This window comes from Dermacentor andersoni, chromosome 7 (genome assembly GCF_023375885.2).
Source record: "Dermacentor andersoni chromosome 7, qqDerAnde1_hic_scaffold, whole genome shotgun sequence".
Lineage (NCBI taxonomy): Eukaryota > Metazoa > Arthropoda > Arachnida > Ixodida > Ixodidae > Dermacentor > Dermacentor andersoni.
In genome coordinates, this window is record NC_092820.1 from 19988227 (window position 1) to 20012370 (window position 24144).

The 24144-nt window shown below is 44.8% G+C and overlaps 1 protein-coding gene across 1 annotated transcript in view; it reads left to right on the forward strand.

Annotated features, from left to right (window-relative positions):
• norpA (no receptor potential A) overlaps nucleotides 1–24144 on the forward strand; it is a 307805-nt gene that overhangs the window by 53474 nt on the left and 230187 nt on the right. The window contains exons 5-7 of the mRNA XM_072289167.1: nucleotides 6944–7003; nucleotides 8085–8222; nucleotides 13194–13273. Coding sequence (XP_072145268.1) covers nucleotides 6944–7003; nucleotides 8085–8222; nucleotides 13194–13273 — 278 coding nt within the window. The remainder of the gene's footprint in view (nucleotides 1–6943; nucleotides 7004–8084; nucleotides 8223–13193; nucleotides 13274–24144) is intronic.

Consider the following 24144-nt stretch of genomic DNA (forward strand, 5'->3'; position numbering starts at 1 on the left):
GGTAAACTTCTGTCCACCAGACAATGCTGACCAGAGATCTTCAATCCGGGGCAGCGGGTACTTCTCGATGGTAGCGACGGGGTTGATGGTAACTTTGAAATCCCCGCAAATCCTGACACTGCCATCTCGCTTGAGGACTGGCACGATGGGAGCGGCCCATTCAGATGTCTTTACGGGCACCAGGATGCCCTCTCGCTGCAACTGTTGCAGCTCCTGGGTGACCCCGTCCTTCAGGGTGAACGGCAGTGGGCGAGGCTTCAAAAAACGTGGCCGGGCTCCCTCAGGTACATAGATGCCAGCCGTCGTGCTGGCAAATGTGCCCACCCCTGGCTGGAACAGGGACTTGAACTGGGTCAGGAGGCTGGGGACGTCTTGCACCACATGCAGGCTGGCTTCCTGGTACTGTGGCAGACGAACGCCCAATGCATGAATCCAGTTTCGGCCCAGCAGTGTCAGCGATGACCCCTTCGTTAAGTAAAAGGGAAGGGTTGCCTCCCTGTCGCCAAAGCGAACGCTGACCTGTGCCTGACCCTGGACCTGGGAGAGTTGCCTGGAGTAGCTGCGCAGCATCACGCCCGAAGCCTCGACGGACACGCCGGGGAAAGTACGCTTGAAGAGCTTCCCGGCCATTACAGACACGCTGGCCCCCGTGTCCAGCTCCACGGAAATGGGGTGCCCGCAGATTTCGATGGTCAGCATGTATGGCGGCACAGACGACGGTACAAAGCCTGTGTTCCACATGTCGAAAATCGGTGGGTCCTCGGCCACGACGTGGAGCCTGGCCGAGGAAGAACTTGAGCTTGCTGCCGCATGCCTCCGCCGCGTACCCTTGCGACGGCTATCCTGGCCGCGGGCTTGTGTTGTACCTGGGCTTGAATCCGGCTGCTGCTTGCTGTTCGTCCTCCCACTTCGGCATACACGTGCCAGGGGCCCAGTTTTCCCGCACGTAAAGCATTGTGCTTGAGAGAACTGGCACTGTGAAGGGGAGTGGGCACCACCACAGCGACCGCAGGTACTGCCCTTTGTCGCGAACTTGTTGACCGCCGCTTCCGCCGACGGTGAGCCAGTCGCACGTGAAATCTCGCCGGCGTCCTTGGCGGCAGCTTCCATTGCCAGCGCTGCCTTCACGGCGGCGTCCAGCGACGGGTTGGGAAGCTCCAGGAGTCGCTTCTGCATGGCGGGGTTGTTGATTCCGCAGACGAAACGTTCCCGGAGCAGCGAGTCCAGTTGGTCCCCGAAGGCGCAGGCACTCGCTAACCTTCGTAGCGCAGCAACGAATTGCCCGAGGGTCTCTCCTTCCTGGCAGCTCCGGTTGTTGAAGCGGTAACGCTCCATTAGTGTGGACGGTGCTGGATTAAAATGCGAGTGCGGTATGGCAAGCAGCTCACCCAGCAATGTGCGGCGTGGCTCGCTTGGGAAGGTCGAGCAAGAGGCTGAAGACGCGGGTCCCGTAGCTGGCCAGGAAAATGTCCCGCTGTTTGGCCTCGGGTGTGTCGTTTGCCCGGAAGAACACGTGGACTTGCTCCTCGTAAATTTGCCAGGCGGACCCATCTCCCTCGAACGGCTCGAGCCTTCCGTACAGTGGCATGGCGACAGCAACGTGGGGCGGTGTTTCGCCGCTCGCGGCGGCGTGGGACGCTCCGTAGGTACTCGTCGCCAGCTTCTTCACCAGTGTCACGAGGGTGCCACCCCCGTCGCCAGTGTCACGATCCACCCGGGCTCGTGAACAAGGGAGGGCTCGAGGCACCCTCCGATAGACGGACGCTCCACAGCGTGGTGGTGCTGAACAATGACTGACCGGTGAGCAGCCGTGCTCGTCGGTGTTTATTATGGTGCGGTGACCAATGTTGCCTGCCGAGCTTTAGCAGGCCACCGAGCTTGGCGGGTGAACCAAGATAATGCCCGAGGGGGCGTCACATACTTGCTGCATAAGTTGCTAAGAAACAACAAACTTGGTTTCCACCCTTGAAGTTCCACTAATATAGCTGTGCTCTCTAAATAACTACATAAAAAAGGTGTATTGATTCAGGAAACTTAGCCGGATCTGTTTCTTTTAGGCTTCACTAATGCTTTTGACGCAGTTAAACATCGGGTCCTGTTCAATAAACTTGAGCCTTATGGTATAACTGGTCCTGCGCTATCATTCTTAAAAAATTACTTACTTGACCGGCAATACACAACACACGTAGCAAATACTTTCTTTGTAACAAAATGTATTAACTAGGGTGTACCACAAAGCTTAGTTCAAGGTCCTCTGCTTTTCTTTCTATATATTGGCATGTGTACTTGTTTTTATCGGGCAACCACGTTTGACCGCATAACAAATGTTATCGCACAGCGCAGGACGCGCCTGCATGTATCGGAAGTTTCTGGAATATTATTGATGGTTCCATTCATTATCTCTCACCGAACCTTGTGTAACCTGATTGCATTTATGCGCAACGTAAATAGTGTAGAACTTTGTGGAAGACACGCCGGTCCCAGCAATTTTTCTGAAACATTAGACGATTGACGTATAGAAGCCGATGCACTTGACCCGCTGATCAAATTTCCGATGATCGCCAACTGTGTTCGCCATTGTCATGTGCTTTAAGTGTAACTTGCTTTTGAGGGCACAAGTTCGCCCAATAAAGATTTAGTTTCGCCATTTACAGTTTTGCTACTGTGTTCGTCACAGTCACCACCACGTGACATCTGGTGAAGGTGCTAGTGCTTTCATGTACCAAACACCCCAGCAAAGTCGTGATCCAAACCCGAAAGCCGACGACAACACCAACCTCACCAAGGACTAGCAGGCTAGCCGCAGGCAGCAAGGACTGCTACCTGAATATGGACCTCTTCCCGAGAAGATCGGAGGAATCAAGCTCAAGTCAGCAACCCCAATGGCTGCCCCAGCGTGCTCCATTCTGCTGCAACAACCTTGGGACCCACCAACCTTTCATGGATCATCGTCCGAAGACCCAGAAACCTTGGCTGGAGACGTACGAACAAATCGCAACTTTAAACAACTGGGACTCCGACGACAAGCTGCGACACGACGGTGCAAGAAACTACACAGATCACGTCGTTCAAGCTGGTTTACGGCAGGAACCCAACGACGACTCTCGCTGCCATGCTGCCGCATGTCATCGACGAAAAGGATCTTGACGTCGCCACCTGTCTCCAGCGCACTGAAGAAGCTCGACAGCTCGCCTGCCTACGGATCAAGAACCATCAGTGTACCGACAGCCGACACGACAACCTCCGACGACGCTACGTCGAGTACCAGCCCGGTGACCGTGTTTGTGTTTGGACCCTGATACACCGACGAGGACTCAGTGAGAAACTATTGCGATGCAATTTCGGACCCTACATTATCATCCGACATATTGGCGAACTGACTATGAGGTCGTGCCAGACGGCATTTCACCTTCACAGTGGGGTGCCATGCACTATCTGAAGTGGTCCACATGGTGCGTCTTATGCCCTTTTATGCACGCTGACGAACTTCTTTATTTTGTTGTTTGTTTGCTACGGGTGTTTTTGTTTATTACTTTCAGTTGTTTGCAGCATCGAGTTGATGGTTTTTAAGATGGAGGTATTGACACATACTTGTTTTTATCGGGCGACCACGTGTCACTGCCTAACAAATGTTATCGCACAGTGCAGGACGTGCCTGCATGTATTGGAAGTTTCTGGAATGTTATCGTTGGTTCCATCCACTGTCTGTCACCGGACCTTGTGTAACCTGATTGCATGTATGCGCAACAATAGTGTTTTACTTTGTGGAAGGCACGTGGTTCCCAGCAATTACTCTGGAACATTTGATGACTGATGAATAAAAGCCGACGCGCTTGACCTGCTGATCAGATTTCCGAAGATCGCTCACTGTGTTTGCCACTATCATTGTGCTTTTAAGTGTAACTTGCTTTTTAGGGCACAAGTTCGCCCAATAAAGATTTAGTTTTGCCATTTACAGTTTTGCAACTGTGTTCATCATTGTCACCACCACATGACAATATTAATGATCTTCCAGATTCTCTTACCTCCTCCGACTGCAATCATTGTATTTTGTATGCAGATGACGCAACAATATCTTCATCAGATAAATCTATACTGCTCTTACATCAAAGTTAGATATTGCATTGAGTAACACTATGAAACGCTGTTGCAACAATTACTTAGTTCTTAATCCTCTAAAATCTAAATTTAGGTTGTTTAAAAGTGTTTGAGGCCCTTAGCTTTTATTCCTGAACTAAAGCTTTCAAGCTTTAGTTCCATTCAGTTCCCACTTGCAACAATGTTACTTTTCTTGGCATACATCTCGACGCTAACCTTACATTTCGCTGTCACTTCCAACATCTCAAGCAGAAGACTGTTTGGTATCTGCACGTTAATCAAAGCTCACCCCTCTTTTTTCTCGTGAGGCTCTGCTGGCCTTGTATGTTGCTTTCATTACTAGTCGCATTAATCACGGGGTCATTTCATGGGGCAACATGTACGCTTGGCACTTATCATCAGTTCAACATATCCAAAATCAGTTAATATGCATTACATTCGAACCCACTTATAACGATACCAGTTTTAACAATATATCCGTTATAACAATGAAAAGCTGCTGCACTGTCAACTTTTGCATGTTTTCCATGGTGAAATAGCCCCCTTACTACAATGCCCCGATGCCGCATTATAGGTTATAACAATGAACTCTGGCTGCTAGATGTCCAAGCCGAAAGGCAGTGAAATGCGAGATCCTTGAAAAGAAAAAAAGAAAAAGAAAAATTCGAGCCGCTGCACTTTAGGCCGACTGCTCCAACAGCCGCCGGGTGCTCATTTTTCAGCCAGCACCGCGCAGCTCTCTCCCGTCGCCCTTCCACCCCTCCAAACACGAATGAGCTGCGCCTATAGCTCTACACTGCCCCAAGCTCCGAAGCACGGATGGACCGCACCAACTACGCCGCTCGCAGATCGCTCGTATGTTGCTCTGTTGTTCGCTGGTCAGCGCAGTTCTGCAAACAGCTTAATAGCTTGCGTTCGTCTTTGTTGGTTGCATCGAAATCGTTCCTGGCCATGCAGTCTCTCAGCCTCGCTTGACTCGCTGCCTAAACGGACGATGGCTGATCCGCCCACTGATCATCGGCAATGCACGACGTTGCCGGTGAAAAGAAAGCGCACGGCTGTAGACTTGGAAACTAAGTGCTTTTAACCAAGGATGCGATTGTTGCAAACATGCTTGCATCAAATAGTGACGGCGGTGACGGCAACGATGACGCAGTAAGGCAGGCTAGGCTGCCTCGACGTTGTCCTCACAGGAGGATTGGTAGGTAATTCAGTCCCTCCAGGGCTTCGTTTTCACGGGGAACCTTCTGCTGCACAACATAGAGCATGTGGATGTGTTGGAGAAGGATGTCGGCAAGCTTCGCCTGAAGCATGCAAGGCTAATGGACATAGGCTTTTCTTGTGCAAGCCACTGAGAAGTACATGGCGAGATGCTTGTGGCGATCTCTCCTGAGCGTTTCTTCTGGATTTCTCAAGCTGACAGGCTGCCGCGGCAGCCTTCTCGCAATGTTTAAAAGTCCCCTTTCGGGGCCACCGAAGCGATGCCTCGGCGGTGCTCGCATATCGCTTGCTACCCTTGACACCCCTTTGCAGTTGTTACAGCAGTGCCATTCTTTAACGCCGACAGCTGCGGCTTTTTTCACGCGCTCAGAGCGCCCAGGAAGCAGTTAAATGAGTGAACACAATCAGAAGCCAGATGGAGGAAGGTGGTCGGGAGGGGCAGTGGCCTCCCCGCCAATATAGTTTTCTCACATCAGCTCTGCCGTCCCCCTATTTCGATTTTTTCATGCAACCTGGTTATAACAATGATTGGTTATAACAATGGAATTTTCGTGGCACTTGAATATTGTTAAAAGTGGGTTCGACTGTATTACTTCTAGCTGCATGCAATCCAATGCCTCTGTGTAACTTTGCTTGTACATTATCTTGCCTGTTAATAATTTGTTGCAGTTCAACATAGTCGTCTTATTCCACAAGTTGCTTCATAATAACCTTACATTTCTATTCATTGCAGTTGGCCTTTTGCAGAATAAAAATGCAAGCAGATTTGCAGCTAATAACGATACCTTGTTACCCATGGTTCATACCAATTACATGTGCCTTTGCTGCAATTTCTCTTAGGAATGAATTACCATCAACAATAAATTTCAGTAGTTCTCTTGAAATCTTTAAAAATTACTTCAAGTATAATTTCCTGTGATAAGTGTACTATGATCCTGGCGGGGCATCTAGAACTTCTCTCTCACATGCCACTTTTTGTGTTTCGTCCTTGTTGTTTTCTTCCATGCCTTTTCCTGGCTTTCTTTTATGCCATGCTGATCATGTTTACTTGATTTGAAATGATATGTGTAATAATGTATTGAATCTGTCAATTTATTTTGTAATAATGTTCATTTGCTGTATGTAGATATCACCATCAATGTTGTACTATTAACTGAGGGTCCCACTACAGTTCTTGCACTTTGGGACTCTCAGCTGTGTATTTGTGATGTTGGGTAACGACATTTTTGGAACCAATAAACCTGAATATCTGAATCTGAAGCCACAACTCACGTGAAATGATAAAACAGACAGCATCGCCGAGATCGTCTCAAAGTGTGGAAAACACTGTAGATCAATTTTGCAGCAACAGAGGTCACCACTGCATTTAATTTTGCTAAGTTTTAGTAAGGTGCCAACACATTCATGGCAGTTAAAATAATGCTTTCCACGGCCTGCTTACATACATATAACAGCTGGAAAGTGTACCTCCACCTAGTAATAGGGCAGAAAGAGGTTTTGCTAGACTGACACTAGTTGCCTTCAATTTTCCAAAGGAGGCAAAGTGCACTTATGTGGCACTTTAAGTTCACTTTCATCTATTGTTCTCAAAAATGGCATGTGCACATTTCTTTTGCACTTCTAGGATGGTCAGGTACTCGAATTGTCACAAGTGAATGACATAAGGGCTGGTGGAATACCAAAGGTATGTTTCTGCATTTTCATTCAACACCTTTCTTTCGTACATGCATATTATTTTTTTGATCCACCTCCATGTTAAATGTATTAGCACAGCAGACCCCGTTATGTCAAGCCTACTTGCTATGTCTATGTTCAAAAGCGTACTGCATGAAGCAAAGCATGCTGTCATAAGCTGTTCCAAGTGCTTTGTTTTCCTATCTCTCTTGATTAACCAAGCAAAGTGGGCCTTTGCGGTGATTCCATATGTGTGCAGTGTTTCACACAAATCAAGGAGGCCAGTGTGCAAGGGCTTGCTTTAGTTTCCACCAAGCCATGCAATTTTTGTGCAAGGAGCTTGGGTTGATTGCCGAAAGAGGTGGGCCTCCCACTCTGTAACACACCGTGAACACACCGTGACACACCATATGCGAAACTCCTTTCTTCCAACCATTCTTACATGGGGTGCACAGGTTACTGCATTAATGATTGTTAAGATAGCATGCATGTTTGCTGGAGTCATTTTCATGCAGTAATGTTTCACACATTGCAAATGTTAGGGTTGCTGATCTGACCTAGATGCACAAGCAAAGAACTCCTGAAAGGGCAACTGCAACAAAATTTTTGTCTACATAAAATGGCTAGATTTAGATAGTGTATATATAGATCAGCCTCTGTGCAAAATTTTACATTTGAAGTAGTATGAGTGAATGCATCATGAAAGAATCGGAAAAGTAGACGTTTTTAATACCGAAACGTAAAAAGCACCATCATTACCGCTCACCAGAAGGGATTCATACTCGGAGTTGGCTCAGAGTTGGTACAAAGCTCTGAATAATTCTGTAGGCAAGCAGCAAGATTACAAACACTTGCGTAAAGAGTAATGTCTGCTAAATGTTTTTGTAGTGTACAATTTTCTTAAGACTGCGAAAGTCACTGGGCATGGTGTGTTAGAAGGCGCTGCTGACCCTTGGCTGTTTGCTCTTGCCTTGAGCACATGCTGTGTGGTTGCTTGCATGGCCAACGTGAGGCATTTCTTGGTTCATCCCTCTGTGCGTACGGGAGTGTGGGTACACTGGGGCCTCAGCTTACCCTATACGTGTGTGCAGGATGTGAGACTACTGGCAGAGCTGAGCAGCAAAAACCGGTACGGCCTAGACGAGGTTTCACTGACCATCTGCTCAGGCACGGACATGGTCAACATCAACTACACACATGTCGTCTGCCCAGATCCTGAAACAGCGAAGGTAGTATGCATGGTCCCCTTGTTTTATGACTGTTTAACACTTTACATACACTACTCATTTATGCAGGTTTTAGACTTTGTACAGTTATGCCATGTCATATCATTGTGACATAAAACAGTGTCACAGTATGTATTCAGACGACTTGCTACATAATTTATCCCGGGCACACATTAGTCATAACATCAAAGACTTAGGTGCTTACTGTGTGGCATACAATGCATTTTCTCTGCTAAAACATCTTAATCACCATAGTCACTGGATGATTATCTGTGCCTGCAGACAGTGGTGACGACTTCTGCGTGAATCCGCTTGATGCATTGTGCATGTTGAGTCACTTCTAGGCTGAAGAAGTTAAGGAGTAGATCTTGCTGTGATGTCTCCACCATGCAGACTTGGCTAAATAATGGCTAATGCAGGTACACTTTGCAGTCAGATTGTCAGGACTGCTTCCTTTGTGCCACTGGGCTACGAGTGGTTACATGTCTCCCTTACTAAGTCGTTTGAGAATTATTATTCTCCATAGGCAGTATTGTACAGTAGAATGTTGGTGTTACGATTATGGCTCATACAAATTTCGGGGTGATACAAATTTTTTGTTGGCCTCAGCCAAGTTTCATTAGAGTACAACGTGCTAGAATTCTAATTTAGTGAACTGCTTTTCATTCCTTGGCTTTTGATACTAAGAGACGAGGCCACCGAAAACACTCCACGGTGAGGTGGCACGGCACGGACAGCACGCTGCTGTTGTCAGTCCAGCTAAATGGCCGCACAGTGTTGTGTGGGTTGCCAACCTCGCCTGCCAGCTGCGCCTTCGCTTTGCAAGCACAGATAGCGCAGGCAACGCAAACAGGCTGGGATGGGCTGCGCCAGCCATGCCATTTTTTTCTTCTCTTTGTGTTCGCATTTGTACACCGTGCCTTGTGATGGCTATGCTGTTTCAGCAAGTGCCTTCAAGCAAAGAAATTTGTCTTGCAAGGCGAAAAACCTCCCCTGGATAAACGTGGATAAGGATCCAAAAAGAAGAGGCATAGAATTAGCAAAAAAGCTAAACCTCACACCATCGATATTGTGCATTATCATTGGACAACGTGATCAAATAATGAAGAATGTGCTCCGCTTCAGCGTAGACACGAAGGAGGCAAGTACCACCCCCTGCATTAAGCTGGAGGAAGCTCTATTAACCTGGTAAATTTCTCTGAGAAAAAGCCAATGAGATAGCACTTTCTTTGGGCATTGATGGGTTTCAGGCTTCTGGTGGCTGACTCCATTGCTTCAAAGCAAGGCATGGTCTTGCCTGCAAAATTGTCGCCAATGAAGCAAAAAAAGAAAAAAAAAAGATGACCAGTCAGTCGTGAGCGGTTGAACTACCAAGTTTATTTGGTTAATGCTATCAAAGCAGTGCAAAATCGTGCTGCTTGCTTCATTCATTTTTCTTATTCATACGATATCAGCTTGTCATCCCTTAAAAATGAATCTGGTCTGCCTACTCTTTCGTCTCGCCGCAGGATCGCCACGCTATCACTTTACCACAAGTTTTATCACAGTTCTTTCAGCCATCCACCTTATATCGCTCCCGCCGCGCGCACTTCCCCCCGCACGGGCCATCCACTTCAAGTCCCCCAACCCCGTTCTGGCACCACAACTTTTTCTGCATCATTTTTTTGCCGTGCAGCTTCAGAATGCAATGGCCTTCCCCACGACATTGTTTCAATCACCTGTCCATCACGTTTTATTCAAAGTGTATCCATGTACCTGTCTTGTTAAAAACCTGTGGCATTAGTAACATCTCTATACAACCCACCCCTTATGTAACACCCCCTTGTGGGGTCTTTAAGGAAATGAAGTGAAGTGAAGTGAAGTGAATTGAGACTATGTTGGTGTTGCTCATCTTGGGATATGAGCCCCAAGACATGTTTAACGCAGATGAGGCAGACCTGTTTTTTAACCTTCAGCCTGAGAAGAGCCTCTGCTTTAAAAGCCAAGTATGTCGGGATGGGCAGAAAAGCAAGGAGAGGATCACCATTCTATTCTGCTGCAATTCTGACGGATCAGAGAATTTTCATCTCACTGTAGTGGGCAAGCGTTAAGCGGGAGAATCGCCTGCACTGCATTTACTGGGCAAGCAAGAAAGCTTGGATGACGGTAGCCCTGTTTGAAGAGTTCTTTTCACTCCTCGACCGAAGGATGTCGAGTAAGAACAGAAAGATTTTCCCGAATATTGATCAGTGTGCCACCCGCCCTAAGAAGACAACGCTTCAAAATGCAAAGGTAGCTTTTTTTACCCCAAATACAACACCTTTTTAAAGGACTTCTTGTGCGGTGCCTACTCGCTAAGATTAGTCGTAGCAGCAAAAACTTGAAAATAAGCCTTCTGGATGCGCTGCACCTCATTGCCATGGCTTGGGACTGGCTCACATCAGTTACCGTAGCCAACTGTTTTGGGAAGTGCGGTGCCTTTAGAAATCCCAATGTAATGAATGCCCCAAGAGCCATAGGAACCAACAATCAAGGAGGGGAGTGATCTTCGCGCCGTGTGCTCCGTGCAAGATTTTCTCGCAGCAGATGTGAAGACGATTTCTCACGACTTGCGGTGTGCACACGATCGATGACGAAGGTGACGTCCAGCGAGTGACGTTGACGGGAACAATGACGAGGAGCCACCACAAGCAGCTGAAATGCTGCATGTTTTGAGGCACGCCATGGGCACAAAAGAAGGCAGTGATGGTACTTGCGAGTGTTATTATGCATATGGGAAAAGTCTGCTGGCTTACTTGATGAAAAAGAAAAAGCAACAAGACATGAGTGATTTATTTACCTGCAAGTAAACTGTTTGTTTTTTGCTCCACTCAGTGAAAAGCTTGTCAGTTTCTCTAACTTTAACTCCCGTTTTTATTTTTTTTAACTGATACGAATTTCGGGTGGTACAAATATTTTTCACGGCTCCTTAAGATTCACATCATTGAGATTCTACTGTATTAGCAGTTCTGTTTTAAACCAGATAGCAAGAAATGTAGTAGAAATTCTTGAGTGTTACTTTGAACAGCGGGGTTGAGCAGAGTTCTTGAGCAGTTGTTGGGCAGACTTACCAGACACTCGTGTGTGTAAGAAGCTGCAAAACTCAAGCAGAGCGCAATTAGGTCCATTTTCTCATTGGAGTAAAACCACAACACATGGGGCTTTTCAACTGAGACAATATTTCATGATTTTCACATCCTTTATACAAAACTAGATAACATAAATACCTTTTTCTATATACTTTTAATTTATGTTTAAATGAATTCTACTTACAAAAATAGGATAGACAGTTGGCATTGCTGGCACCTTAAAGAGGTGGGCGCAAAATTTGACCTATATATGAAAAGAAGATTGCAGCAGAATCAAAGAACTAAGCAAAACTGCAATAAATTAAAAATGCATTTCAAGCTTTGCAAACACCTGTAGGGACTTTCAGGTGACATGAACAAATTTCTCTTTTTATCAATTTCTAGAGGAACAATATGAAATGAGTTGTTGCTCCATCAAATAGCAGGCGAATTTCTCTAGCTATCTGAATGAGTTTTGGTGTCAAGATGCAAGGGCACAGGCATTTTGCTCTTTTGTAGTTCAAGGCAGTGTGCAAGCATAATTTTGCAATTAAAAACTTGTAATAAAATGAGACACTAAACATTATACCAGCAAAGAGAGGGTTAGCATGTGTCCTGTCATCCTCACTTTGCCAGTCCTGTTCACTAATGTTTGGTCTATGGTAGAACCAACATGCCCAGCTTCGCACTCTTGCAAAATAAAAAATTATATCTCTCCATCAAGTTGTAAGGAATTTGTTGCGTGTGCCAATATTTCCAAATATGTATGTGTGCAGTGCACAGCAGCTGCTATGGCACGGGTGTTCGTTTGTACCATTCGTGCTGAGGCACCAGACTTTGTGGGCATGCTGTGCTCTCTCATGTTCGCTGACATTCAGTCTTTTCCACATGACTATCATGCCTCCTGACATCTGGCTTCCCTGCATCACACATGCTATGGTGAGAGTCGATGTTGTAGTTATGCAGCTTTCATGAGAAATGGCTTGAATATTCCAATGCTAGTGCCACTTGACAGCGTGAATAGCTCGAGCGGTACAGGAAGTTGCTTTCACTTTTTGAGCTGCAGAATGTTGGCACTCGGAGACTGACCATGTTTTGTTATTGCACCCCACGGGACTGCTCTGAAAAATGCTGCCCGTTTGGCTTCAAAGCACAGCACTAAAATTGCAGAACACTGTCACTCTGACATGGTTCCGTTCACGGTACTGAATCTGTAAACAAAGCCTCAGTGTTTGGTATGGATAAACATTTGCTTGGTATACCTGCATGGTGAGTCTAACTTCCTCGATCCCTCAGGATGTTTCGCCGAAGAACTGTTCCTTCTGCTGTCAGTGTAAGTTGAAACCCTGAAAAGTTGTAAACAACTTGCTTTTCTTTCCAGTTTCACCTGCATCTGTAGCAGGGGCCGAAATGACAATACATGTACGATTTTCCCTACTTAGAAACTGGCTACTGAGCAATTGCACAGCGCACTTATACATAATTATGGAGAACAGAAGTTCCGATCACCTATTCTCAGTTTGCATTTCAATTTATGCTAACTCTTCATTTATCGAATAGCTGGCATTTTATAGAAGGAGCAATGAATGCCCCTTTTGTATGTTGGTGCTGCTGTGTTTGTTACTGAGAGCTTTTGAGACCCCACACATAGTATACAAAGTCTTCAAAGTAGTAGTAGTACTTTTGTTGTAAAAAAGAGGAACAAAGGAGGTAAGAAATAATCCGGTGGCCATGAAGAAGATCCAGGTGAACACAAAAGATAGGAGAGAGGAAAGTCGTAATAGGTGTTAGGAAATTAGAAGAAAGCTAAATGGAAAAAGAATGCACTGGTCAACTGGTTGTACTCTTTTCAGACTCCTGAATTTTTCTCACAATGCCTTCTCTGCAGGTGTGGCAAGCTGGCCTGCGCAGCATCACCAACAACATCAAAGCCAACAATGTGTGTCCCGCCACCTGCCTTGAAAAACAGTTGAGTCAGATTTTTTTCACGCCATGGGCTCCATACCACTGACTTAATGCACCACAGGACTAGTAGCACAGTTGGCATCGAAAATTTATGTGAATAGGAGTTCGACAAAGAGAATATTTTTCGAGTCTGTGCACACTGCCTGTATTTAATATTTGCTACCTGTACCTTTGTACGCAATTAACATAGTGTTGTACTGTTGTACAGGTTGCAAGATATACCTGGCCTGACATTGGATTTTTTGTTGAACTTAAATATTACAATGTTTTGAAATTGACTATACATTCTAGTTCAGCAGGTAATTGATTGTTCTGTGCCAAGGAAGGTGGCAGAATGCAAAGCAGCTCAGTATTTTCTGTAATGTCACAGTATGTTTACACAAATGTTGTAAATTACTTCATAATAGTACTAGCTCAATAATGCCAAGTAAATCAGATTTTCCGGGATATCATAATTTAACGGATAATAATATACTGCTAGTACAAAATGAAATATGAACTTTTTTAAATATCCAATAACATTCTGTCATTGTAACAAATGGGGGATTATTGTTTCTGGAACCATAAAGTTATTAAGAAGCTCAAATGACTTTATGCATGAAAGGGACTTTATCCAATGTGAAGTGCATATGCGGAGTCTACATACATCTGTTGCTTTGATAAATGCACTTCTATATGTCCGTCATTTGTTTGCATGGTGCCATGCACGAGTGTGGCTGACATAAGACTGATTCATGAACAAAAGACTCGACATCTCCCATGTGATGTCCAATGCCATTGTATCATTTGATATGTTGTGGCACACCGTAGAATGGATTGACTTACCACTATTGATTACACTACAAATTTGATACACACATACATTACTCATGTACTGTATACAGTCGAACCCACTTATAACAATATTGAAGTGCCACGAAAATTTTATTGTTATAACAAATAAGCGTTGTAACCAGGTTGCATGAAAAAAAAAAAAAATAGGGAAATGGCAGAGCTGTTGTGAGGAAACTATAATGGTGGGGAGGCCAGTACCCCTCCCCACCACCTTCACCATCTGGCTGCTGATTGTGTTGACTCGTTTAACTGTTTAACTCTGCTTCCTGCGTGCTTCAATTGAATGTAACAAGCTGCGGCTGTCGGCGTTCAAGAATGGCACTGCTATTACAACTTCAAAGAGGAGTCACGGGCGTCAAGTGACATGCGAGCTCCACCAAGGCATCCCAGCCCCAAAAGGAGCCTTTTAAAAAATGTGTGAAGGTTGCCGCAGCAGCCTGTGAGCTTCAGAAATCCAGAAGAAACGGTGTGGCAAGATCATCATAAGCATCTCACCACATAGTTTTCACTGGCTTGCGCAAGAAAACTCTGTCCGTCAGCCTTGCTTGCTTTACACAAAGCTTGCCGACATCCTTTTCCAAGGCATCTAGGTGCTCCATGTATTGCAGCAGAAGGTCCCTCGTGAAAATGAAGCCCCAGAGTGACTGAATCATCTGCAGGGCCTCCTGTGAGGACAATGTTGAGGCAGCCTGCCCTACCGCGTCACCACTGTCATCGCTCTTCGATGCAAGCACGTTCACGAGGATCGCCTCATCAGTTAGAAGTTTTGATGTTTCTAATGCATTGTGCACATCTAAAAACGCTTCGAGTCCTGAAACATCCTCATCAACTGCGGACCAAAAGTTCAGGCATCACTTCATCAGAGGGATATTCACAGGCTTTGTATAAGTCACTGCTGCTTGGGACAAGGCATGCTTTCCTAAAGCAGTTCCACACCGTAGAAGCACTTACTTCGGACCATGCACGGAAGATAAACTGCACAGCCATCAATAGATTGATCTTCAATTCTGTTTGCTCCTTGCTTGTCCATGTGGCCATGTCCATCAACAAGACTAACTTGTTCAAGATGCGGCGACGATGCATGGCCTTAAAATTGGTGATCACGCAGGTGTCCATGGGCTGCAAGCTTGCCGTCATGTTCGGTGGCAGGAAAAAACTTCCACGCTTTATAGCTTGGGCATGGAGTGGGTAGGCACTACAATTACAGTAATCCCTCACTATAACGAAGTCAGTGGGAGGGTAAGAAAATTCGTTATAAGTGGTAATTCGATATAAGTGACCACTCGAGAAAAGCTAAAGCAGTTGAGCTTTAATTGCACCACAACTGCGAGGAAGTCAAAATCTATTGTATTCAGTGAAGCAAAACTTTATTCAGGTGCAAAAAAAAGGCAGTGAGCTTTAGCTGTTTCAAGTTCCCGGTGTGAGCAACCCCTGCTCTCACTTGACCAAGCATTGCACGAGGCAGTGGTCGCCGCCCATGCATTCTACCTTATTTCGCAGCAGGCATAGGTAGCACGTCTGCACCATAGTTGGCACTTCACGTGGCTCTTTGTCCGCCGGCTCTTCGTCCTCGTTAGGGCCACCAACAGCGTCATTTAGTATCTCAGCATCCATCACTGGGGCGACCATGGGAGCAGCAGCATCAGCCAACACGAATGTCTCGAAGTCGCCTTCTACCTCTTGGCCAGCAATTTTATGAACAGCCTCGTACAGATAGCTACAAGTCTGGTCATCGTCAGTCTGGTCATCGTCAGGGTCGCTTATGATGGCGCGGGAGAAGCCGGTGTGGCCAGAGCAGTTGGCGACCTTCGAAGGTGCGAGTTATTTCCTTGAAAAGTTCAGCAAATGGATTGCCCCAAGCAAATCAATGTTGTACTTCTTCACTGGCATCATACGCTAAGAGCATGCGCTGCAAAAGAGCCTTGCGGTACAGCTTCCGGGTGGTCTCAATGATGCCCTGATCCATCAGTTGCTGTACCGTGGGTGTGTTTGCAGGATAAAATTTCACAGCAATCGCCTTGAGGTTGTCGATCTTCCCATGGCTCGGGCAATCGTCAATTATGAAAAACACTTACCGATTCTTTGCGTCGAACGGTCTATCCAGAAGGCGCACATAGCCATCAAATATAGCAGCAGTCATCCATGCTTGCTTGTTACTTATGTAGATGCATTCCTTGGGAATAGCTGCATTTCGGAAGCACTGCTGCTTCTCCTTCCCCAGTATCGACAACGGAAGCTTGTTCTCGCTTGTTGCATTGGCACCAAACAGCACCGTGACACGCTTCTTGCTGTGTTTTCCTCTGGGTGAGGATCCGCCAGCGTTAGTGAAAGTGTGATTCTGTAGCATCTTGTAGAAAAATGCAGCCTCATCTAGGTTATAGATGTCTTTGTCTTCATATTTTTTCAGTCCAGCTTGGAGCCGATGTTGGCGCCACACGTCTAGAGTGTTACGATTCATGGCTGCCCTTTTGCCAACGTGACTTCAAGGTCATGCCTTGTATTTTCTTGAACCACTCAAGCCAGCCATTCCTGCACTTGAAATCTTTGTGGCCCATTTGGAGGGCAAGAGCTTTGGCTTTTGCAATAAGTGCCGGTCCATGTACGGGGAGATTTGCACTCCTGGCATTTTTCAGCCACTGTAGAAGTGCACGTTCAACTTTGGGTCTTCCTTGTCTTTTTAATACATTTGATAAAGTAGGCGGCGGTATACCAAATTCCTTTCCAATGTCAGTTTTCTGCCAGTCGCCTTTTTTCCACTTCTTTTATGAGCAGAACTTTCTGCTCCAAAGTCAGACACTTTCGCCCAGAGACTGACGGAGCCATTCATCACTGTAGACCACAAAAGCACACGCCAGGCATGCCTAACGAAGCACTCCGAATGACACACAATCACATGGCCATCGGCGCCAAAGTTACTGAATGCGGCAGGCAATGCAGAAAGCAGAATCTTCTAAATGTCGTCAGGGCAGGCACGCACCCAAAAGGAGTGGGGGGGGGGGGGGGGGGCCTCCTTGCCCAAGCCACCACTCCTCACACATTTTTAAAGTGCCGCCAGATCAATGTTGAGACTTGAGAGCTATTCAGTGGTCAACATTTACCTGCCACTTTCACTCCTTTTGGATGGTGGTAGTTATCGGCATCTCTTGGGGTGTAAGGCCAGTTTTCTCATAGATTCGGTGCCCGCGCGATTAACTCGAGATGTGTTCAGTTGTCTCCATGTATTCAATGGTCACGCGCATTGCTGTTGCTTCGTTAGTTCAACCTTCTTTGTTTAGGCTGATCCAGGAACCAGGAAAGCGATTTGGTTCTTAGTCAGCCGGTCTCAATGCTCGTGGAACGAGTTTCAGCCGGAGAAAATGCCAATTGCATTGGAACTTTTCCTTTTGCTTCATTATTTCCTTGAGTGATGACTCGCCGCGAGGCTGGCAGATCCCTGGAACCATATACCTGCGATATGAGTTAGGTAAGGTGGAAAATAAAATGATGCGAAAGAACATCCATCATCAAACCCTGCAATAATCCTTAAACTCATAAGCAATATAACTGTCACCTGTTGCCTCGTCTGGTTTTTCCTTAATTGTAAAGCACTTTTTGTGCAAAATTGGCAACTGGAAACAAGAGTCACAAGGAGTTGAGAAATTAAGCGATCTACTAACGGAGAGAGCCAAGGCAACAGCCAAACAGGAAGGAAAAGCAAAAATTAACAAATTTAACCAATGTTTACGAAAATATTTATGGATCAACATCTTATTTAAAGAGGAAGTCGAGAAAATGCCGCCGGAAGTGGAGAACAATTCCGTGTGTATTGAATGGCGCTTCTACAGTTATCAGTCAAACCGTCTGACGTAGCCACTTCTCTGCTGTGCTTATGTGGGTGTTTTTCTAAGCTTTCGCGGTGGGTGCAGTACATCTAGAACCGCAGTGTCCTGTGCTCTATGTGGTTGTATGGGACTGGTGGCCATGCATCATTATGCAACTTTCCAAATAACATTATGAGTCGGTTTCGCCACTTGGTAGAGCAGTAAACGAAGGATCTGAAAGAAGTGTGTTTGTTATGCAAATATGTATTTCTCTATAACTCCTCCAGAGCTAATTCAAAAAACACTACTATAGTCGGATACAACTGAAGTCTGCAGTGAAGCCCTGCCCACCGCGAGGCTGCAAATAAATTGTACTTCAAACTTTTCCTGTTACCCAAATAAGGCGGTAACCACAAAAATAAAATTATTAGCACGTAATTTTATACGTTTTACCGCACCTATAATAGTGAAATGGCGAAACCCTAATTCTTTATTGAATTGAAATAAAATGCTTGTTTCGCTGCAACTATTTATTGTCAAGTTTCACTTCAGTTGGCAGTGAAGTTTCACGAGTAAAACGGGCTCAGCAGTGAAATGAATTGTACCGCAGACTTCTGAAGAGTGAAATGCTCAGACTCCATATACCTTGTCCATTTCTGTTGCACACCTAATTGCTTCCAGCGATGAAAAGAATCTTTAAGAACAGCAGACGCTCTGGAACTATCAAGTAGAACGCCACTTTGAAAAGACCTCATGACGATGATTTTGTTTGTTTCTCTGATTGGCTGGCAGAGTAACACAATCTCGTGCAGTCCGTGTGCCTTGGTTGATAACTGCTGGATTTCTTTTTTAAGTTGTATTCTACTACTATAGAAATTTTTATTTTAAACTTTTGCTTGTTTACTTATTCTTGGGTCACTCCACGCCAAATCAACCAACGTTTTTTCAACCATCACAGATAAAGCTGCAAAAATTTCCACATGTTTGTTGGAGTTCAAAACTCATCCTCCACATTTATTTTTTTTTTGCCACAAAAATTTCGTTGAATTTTGACGACAATTTGTTTTTCCTACCATGCTGAGCTAGACGGCATCAATCAACATTTTTTCTCGACACACTGTATGATCCACTCCTTCAAATTGTGTTTATGGCAACCCAAAGATGCGATGTGACTGCAAAAATTGCCAATTTTATAAATATTTGAATACTTCAATTGGTTCTGGCCCTAGCAAAAGCGTGTAAAATTGCAAAGTTTGAGTTTTTTCTCGGAACGTAGAAAAACCTGGAAGTCACATATAACATATATACTGGTAGCCCAGCTAACATAGTACAGCTGAAAATTATTTAAAGTATCGAAGGTTTAGCAATTCACATGGAAAAAAATTTTAAAGTTCCATTTTTTTGCAAGAAACTCCATATTCAAGGTAAAAGAAGGTGCCTTGGTGGTCGGCCTAAAAATATATGCATTATATCATTCGATAGTCCTATGTGTCTACTATGCATGTGAGAAGTTATAAAAAGGTATTATTTTTTAAATGCAAGAAATTATTTTTTGAATTTTCGTGTCAGCACCGGCTTCTTTTCGACGTGAGTCAAGCTAGGTAGAGCACTGATTCGGGTGCTCCGCGGCCCAGGCTTGCTGGCCTGGGATCCAGATGACAAAGCAAGCATCGTCTGCAATGCAGACGAAAGGGAGACGGTGTGATCATCTGCATTTCATTGCGAACAGACGCATGCTTCAGTGCAATGCGGCTTGTGCTTGGTGTGTGCCAGGTAAACCATCCACTAATTGCACGTGGAACTTAAGAGGAAGCTTGCTAAATACATCTAAAAGGAGAATTCGTCTTTTTCGGCAACCACTGCGCCAAATTTGACGAGGTTTGTTGCAGTTAAAAGAAAAATTTAAAATCTAGTGACTGTTGGTTTCGGATTTTCGAGTTAGGTCGTCAATTTTTTATTAAAAATTGTCAAAAATCAGAAATTTTCAAGAGACGAAACTATCAAGTTTAAAACTCTAACTCAACAACGAAAAACGTTAATGCAATTATGTTAATTGGAACTAATAGTACATCTAAAGCGGACAAAACTGATATGTTACACATGAGTATAAAAAAAATTTAGTAATATAGAAATACAGCTTTTGCAGAACCCTTGTAACCAACGTAACAAATTCACGTAAGATGCAAAATGACATATAAAATTTGTCCGCTTTGAATGGATGCCGTTCACAGAACCGCGATACCTGTTTCTGATGCAGAGCTATGAATTTGTAAACTACGTGCTTCTACTTTTTCCGAAAGATAGAATATTTTAAAATCTTTTTAACAAAATTCAAGCCCTAAATCGAAAATCCCCTTCCAACAGTCACTAGAATTTAACTTTCTCTCTCAAATGCAACAAATTTCATTAAAATCGGTCCAGGGCTTATCTCAAAAAAACGTTTTTGCGTTTTACATGTATTTGAATAGGCCGCGTCAGAGTTGAGCCCGACCTAAAGCTTCCTCTTAATTTCCCCAGAGAGTCCTGCACATTTGAAAGGTATGTTTCATACATTCATAAATTGAAATATTTACACATAAGTATAAACTAAACTTCACGAAACTTTCTCTCAAGTCTCTAAATATTTTAAGGCAGTTTGTCGTGTGCTCATCATGACCACGCACGCTTATATCTTCTTCCGTTTCTCTGCCGCGGGTGCGCTTTAATACCACGGCGCTGCAATTATGCTTCAGAAGCTCCTTTCCTTTCTTCTCCTCCCTTAAATTCGTTCTCTTAACTACTACACGCAGAGACAAAGCAACAGCGCTCGCATTTGATCCCATATATGAGATGAATATATATATATAGAGAAAGAGAGAATTATCAGTCATAGCACTCGTAGTACAGCCCTCTCATCCGTTCTTTTTTTCGAAAGTAGTCTTATTATGGTTATAATTACACTAAGGTATTTCGCCCTCGTGAGCAGCATTCCTTGAGATAGTTACTCAGGCTAGCTTCCCACGCTAAGAGTGCCGCGCTCGCACCTGTTTAAGCTTTTCCTAGACTCTAGAGCTATACTATGCCCGCGAAGCCTTGAGCGATCGGAACGCACGTTTTCTGCGCTTGGCCGGCAGAGAAGGGGGCTTTGTTCCGGCCACAAAGCACTCCATGTCTCAGTAAGATGCCTGGTGTGGTCTCGTGCGGACGCTGTCCTCTCGGTGAGTGCATATTCCCCTCATCTTTTAAAAAGTTCAATTATTCCAAGCATTTGTTTCGCAAACCATACTTAGTTCAAGGGAATTTTCCCCATCTCCATAATTTCTCTCGTCGTATTCGAGTGCTGATTGCCCTGTTATCAGTTGTTCACGAAACTTTCTCTCAAGTCTCTAAATATTTTAAGGCAGTTTGTCGTGTGCGTATCATGACCACGCACGCTTAATCTCCTTCCGTTTCTCTACCGCAGGTGCGCTTTAAAACCATGGCGCTGCAATTATGCTTCAGAAACTTTCCTTTCCTTTCTTCTTCTCCTTCCTTAAATTCGTTCTCTTAACTACTACACGCAGAGACAAAGCAACAGCGCTCGCATTTGATCCCATATATGAGATGAATATATTGTCACGTGGTGGTGACGTTGAAGAACACAGTAGTAATACTGTGAAAGACAAAACTAACTTTTATTGGGCGAACCTGTGCCCACAAAAACAGGCTACACTTATAGCACAACGATAGCGGCGAACACGGTCGGCGATCGGCGAAAATCTGATCAGCGGGTCAAGCGCGTCGGCTTTTATAGATCAGTTGTCGAATGTTCCAGATTAACCGATGGGACCCGCACGTCTTCCACAAAGTTCTACACTATTCGTGTAGCGCATACATGCAATCAGATTACACAAGTTGCGGTGAAAGACAGTGGACAGAACCATCGATAACATTCCAGAAACTTCTTTTACATGCAGGCGCGTCCTGCGCTGCGCGATAACATTGGTTAGGCGGCCAAACGTGGTCGCCCGATAAAGATAAGTACACGTGTCAACATATATATATATATATATATATATATATATATATATATATATATATATATATATAGAGAGAGAGAGAGAGAGAGAAATTATCAGCCATAGCACTCGTAGTACAGCCCTCTCGGCCGTTCTCTTTTTTGAAAGTAGTCTTATTAGGGTTATTATAATTACACGAAGGTATTTCGCCCTTGTGAGCAGCAGTCCTTGAGATAGTTACTTGGGCTAGCTTCCCACGCTAAGAGTGACGCGCTCACCTAGCACGTGATCAAGCTTTTAATTCCTAGTCTCTATAGCCGCTCGAGTTCGCTCTTATCCACGGGCGGCCATTTTTCCAAGAAAGTATGCCTTCCAACCACTCGGAATTTTGCGGAACAGAATAATATGCGGATAATGAATACCTTCTTCCGCAAGCGGGTTAGCCGAAAGTGGACGTGGAGGAGCCCGAATGGTGAGACTAGAAATGAAATAGACTTCATACTCTGCGCAGACCCTGGCATCATACAAGATGTAGACGTGGTCGGCAAGGTGCGCTGCAGTGACCATAGGATGGTAAGAACTCGAATTAGCCTAGACTTGAGGAGGGAACGGAAGAAACTGGTACATAAGAAGCCAATAAATGAGTTAGCGGTAAGAGGGAAACTAGAGGAATTCCGGATCAAGCTACAGAACAGGTATTTGGCTTTAACTCAGGAAGAGGACCTTAGTGTTGAAGCATTGAACGACAATCTTATGGGCATCATTAAGGAGTGCGCAATAGAAGCCGGTGGTAACTCTGTTAGACAGGAGACCAGTAAGCTATCGCAGGAGACGAAAGATCTGATCAAGAAACGTCAATGTATGAAAGCCTCTAACCCTACAGCTGGAATAGAACTGGCAGAACTTTCAAAGTTAATCAACAAGAGTAAGACAGCTGACATAAGGAACTATAATATGGATAGAATTGAACATGCTCTCGGGAACGGAGGAAGCCTAAAAGCAGCGAAGAACAAACTAGGAATAGGCAAGAATCAGATGTATGCGGTAAGAGACAAAGCCAGCAATATCGTTACTGATATGGATGAGATAGTTCAAGTGGCTGAAGAGTTCTATAGAGATTTATACAGTACCAGTAACACCCACGACGATAATGTGAGAGAGAATAGTCTAGAGGAACTTGAAATCCCTCAAGTAACGCCAGAAGAAGTAAAGAATGCCTTGGGAGCTATGCAAAGGGGGAAGGCAGCTGGGGAGGATCAGGTAACAGCAGATTTGTTGAAGGATGGTGGGAACATTATCCTAGAAAGACTGGCCACCCTATATACACAATGCCTCATAACCTCGAACGTACCGGAATCTTGGAAGAACGCTAACATAATCCTAATCCATAAAAAAGGGGATGCCAAAGACTTGAAAAATTATAGACTGATCAGCTTACTGTCCGTTGCATACAAAGTATTTACTAAGGTAATCGCAAATAGAATCAGGAACACCTTAGACTTCTGTCAACCAAAGGACCAGGCAGGATTCCGTAAAGGCTACTCAACAATAGACCATATTCACACTATCAATCAGGTGATAGAGAAATGTGCAGAATATAACCAACCCTTATATATAGCCTTCATTGATTACAAAAAAGCGTTTGATTCAGTCGAAACCTCAGCAGTCATGGAGGCATTACGGAATCAGGGTGTAGATGAGCCATATGTAAATATACTGGAAGATATCTATAGCGGCTCCACAGGCACCGTAGTCCTTCATAAAGAAAGCAACAAAATCCCAATAAAGAAAGGCGTCAGACAGGGAGATACGATCTCTCCAATGCTATTCACAGCATGTTTACAGGGGGTATTCAGAGACCTGGAGTGGGGAGAATTGGGGATAAAAGTTGATGGAGAATACCTTAGCAACTTGAGATTCGCTGATGATATTGCCTTGCCTTGCTTAGTAACTCAGGAGACCAATTGCAATGCATGCTCACTGGCCTAGAGAGGCAAAGCAGAAGGGTGGGTCTGAAAATTAATCTGTAGAAAACTAAAATAATCTTTAACAGTCTCGGAAGAGAACAGCAGTTTACGATAGGTAGCGAGGCACTGGAAGCGGTAAGGGAATACATCTACTTAGGGCAGGTAGTGACCACGGATCCGGATCATGAGACTGAAATAACCAGAAGAATAAGAATGGGCTGGGGGGCATTTGGCAGGCATTCTCAAATCATGAACAGCAGGTTGCCACTATCCCTCAAGAGAAAAGTGTATAACAG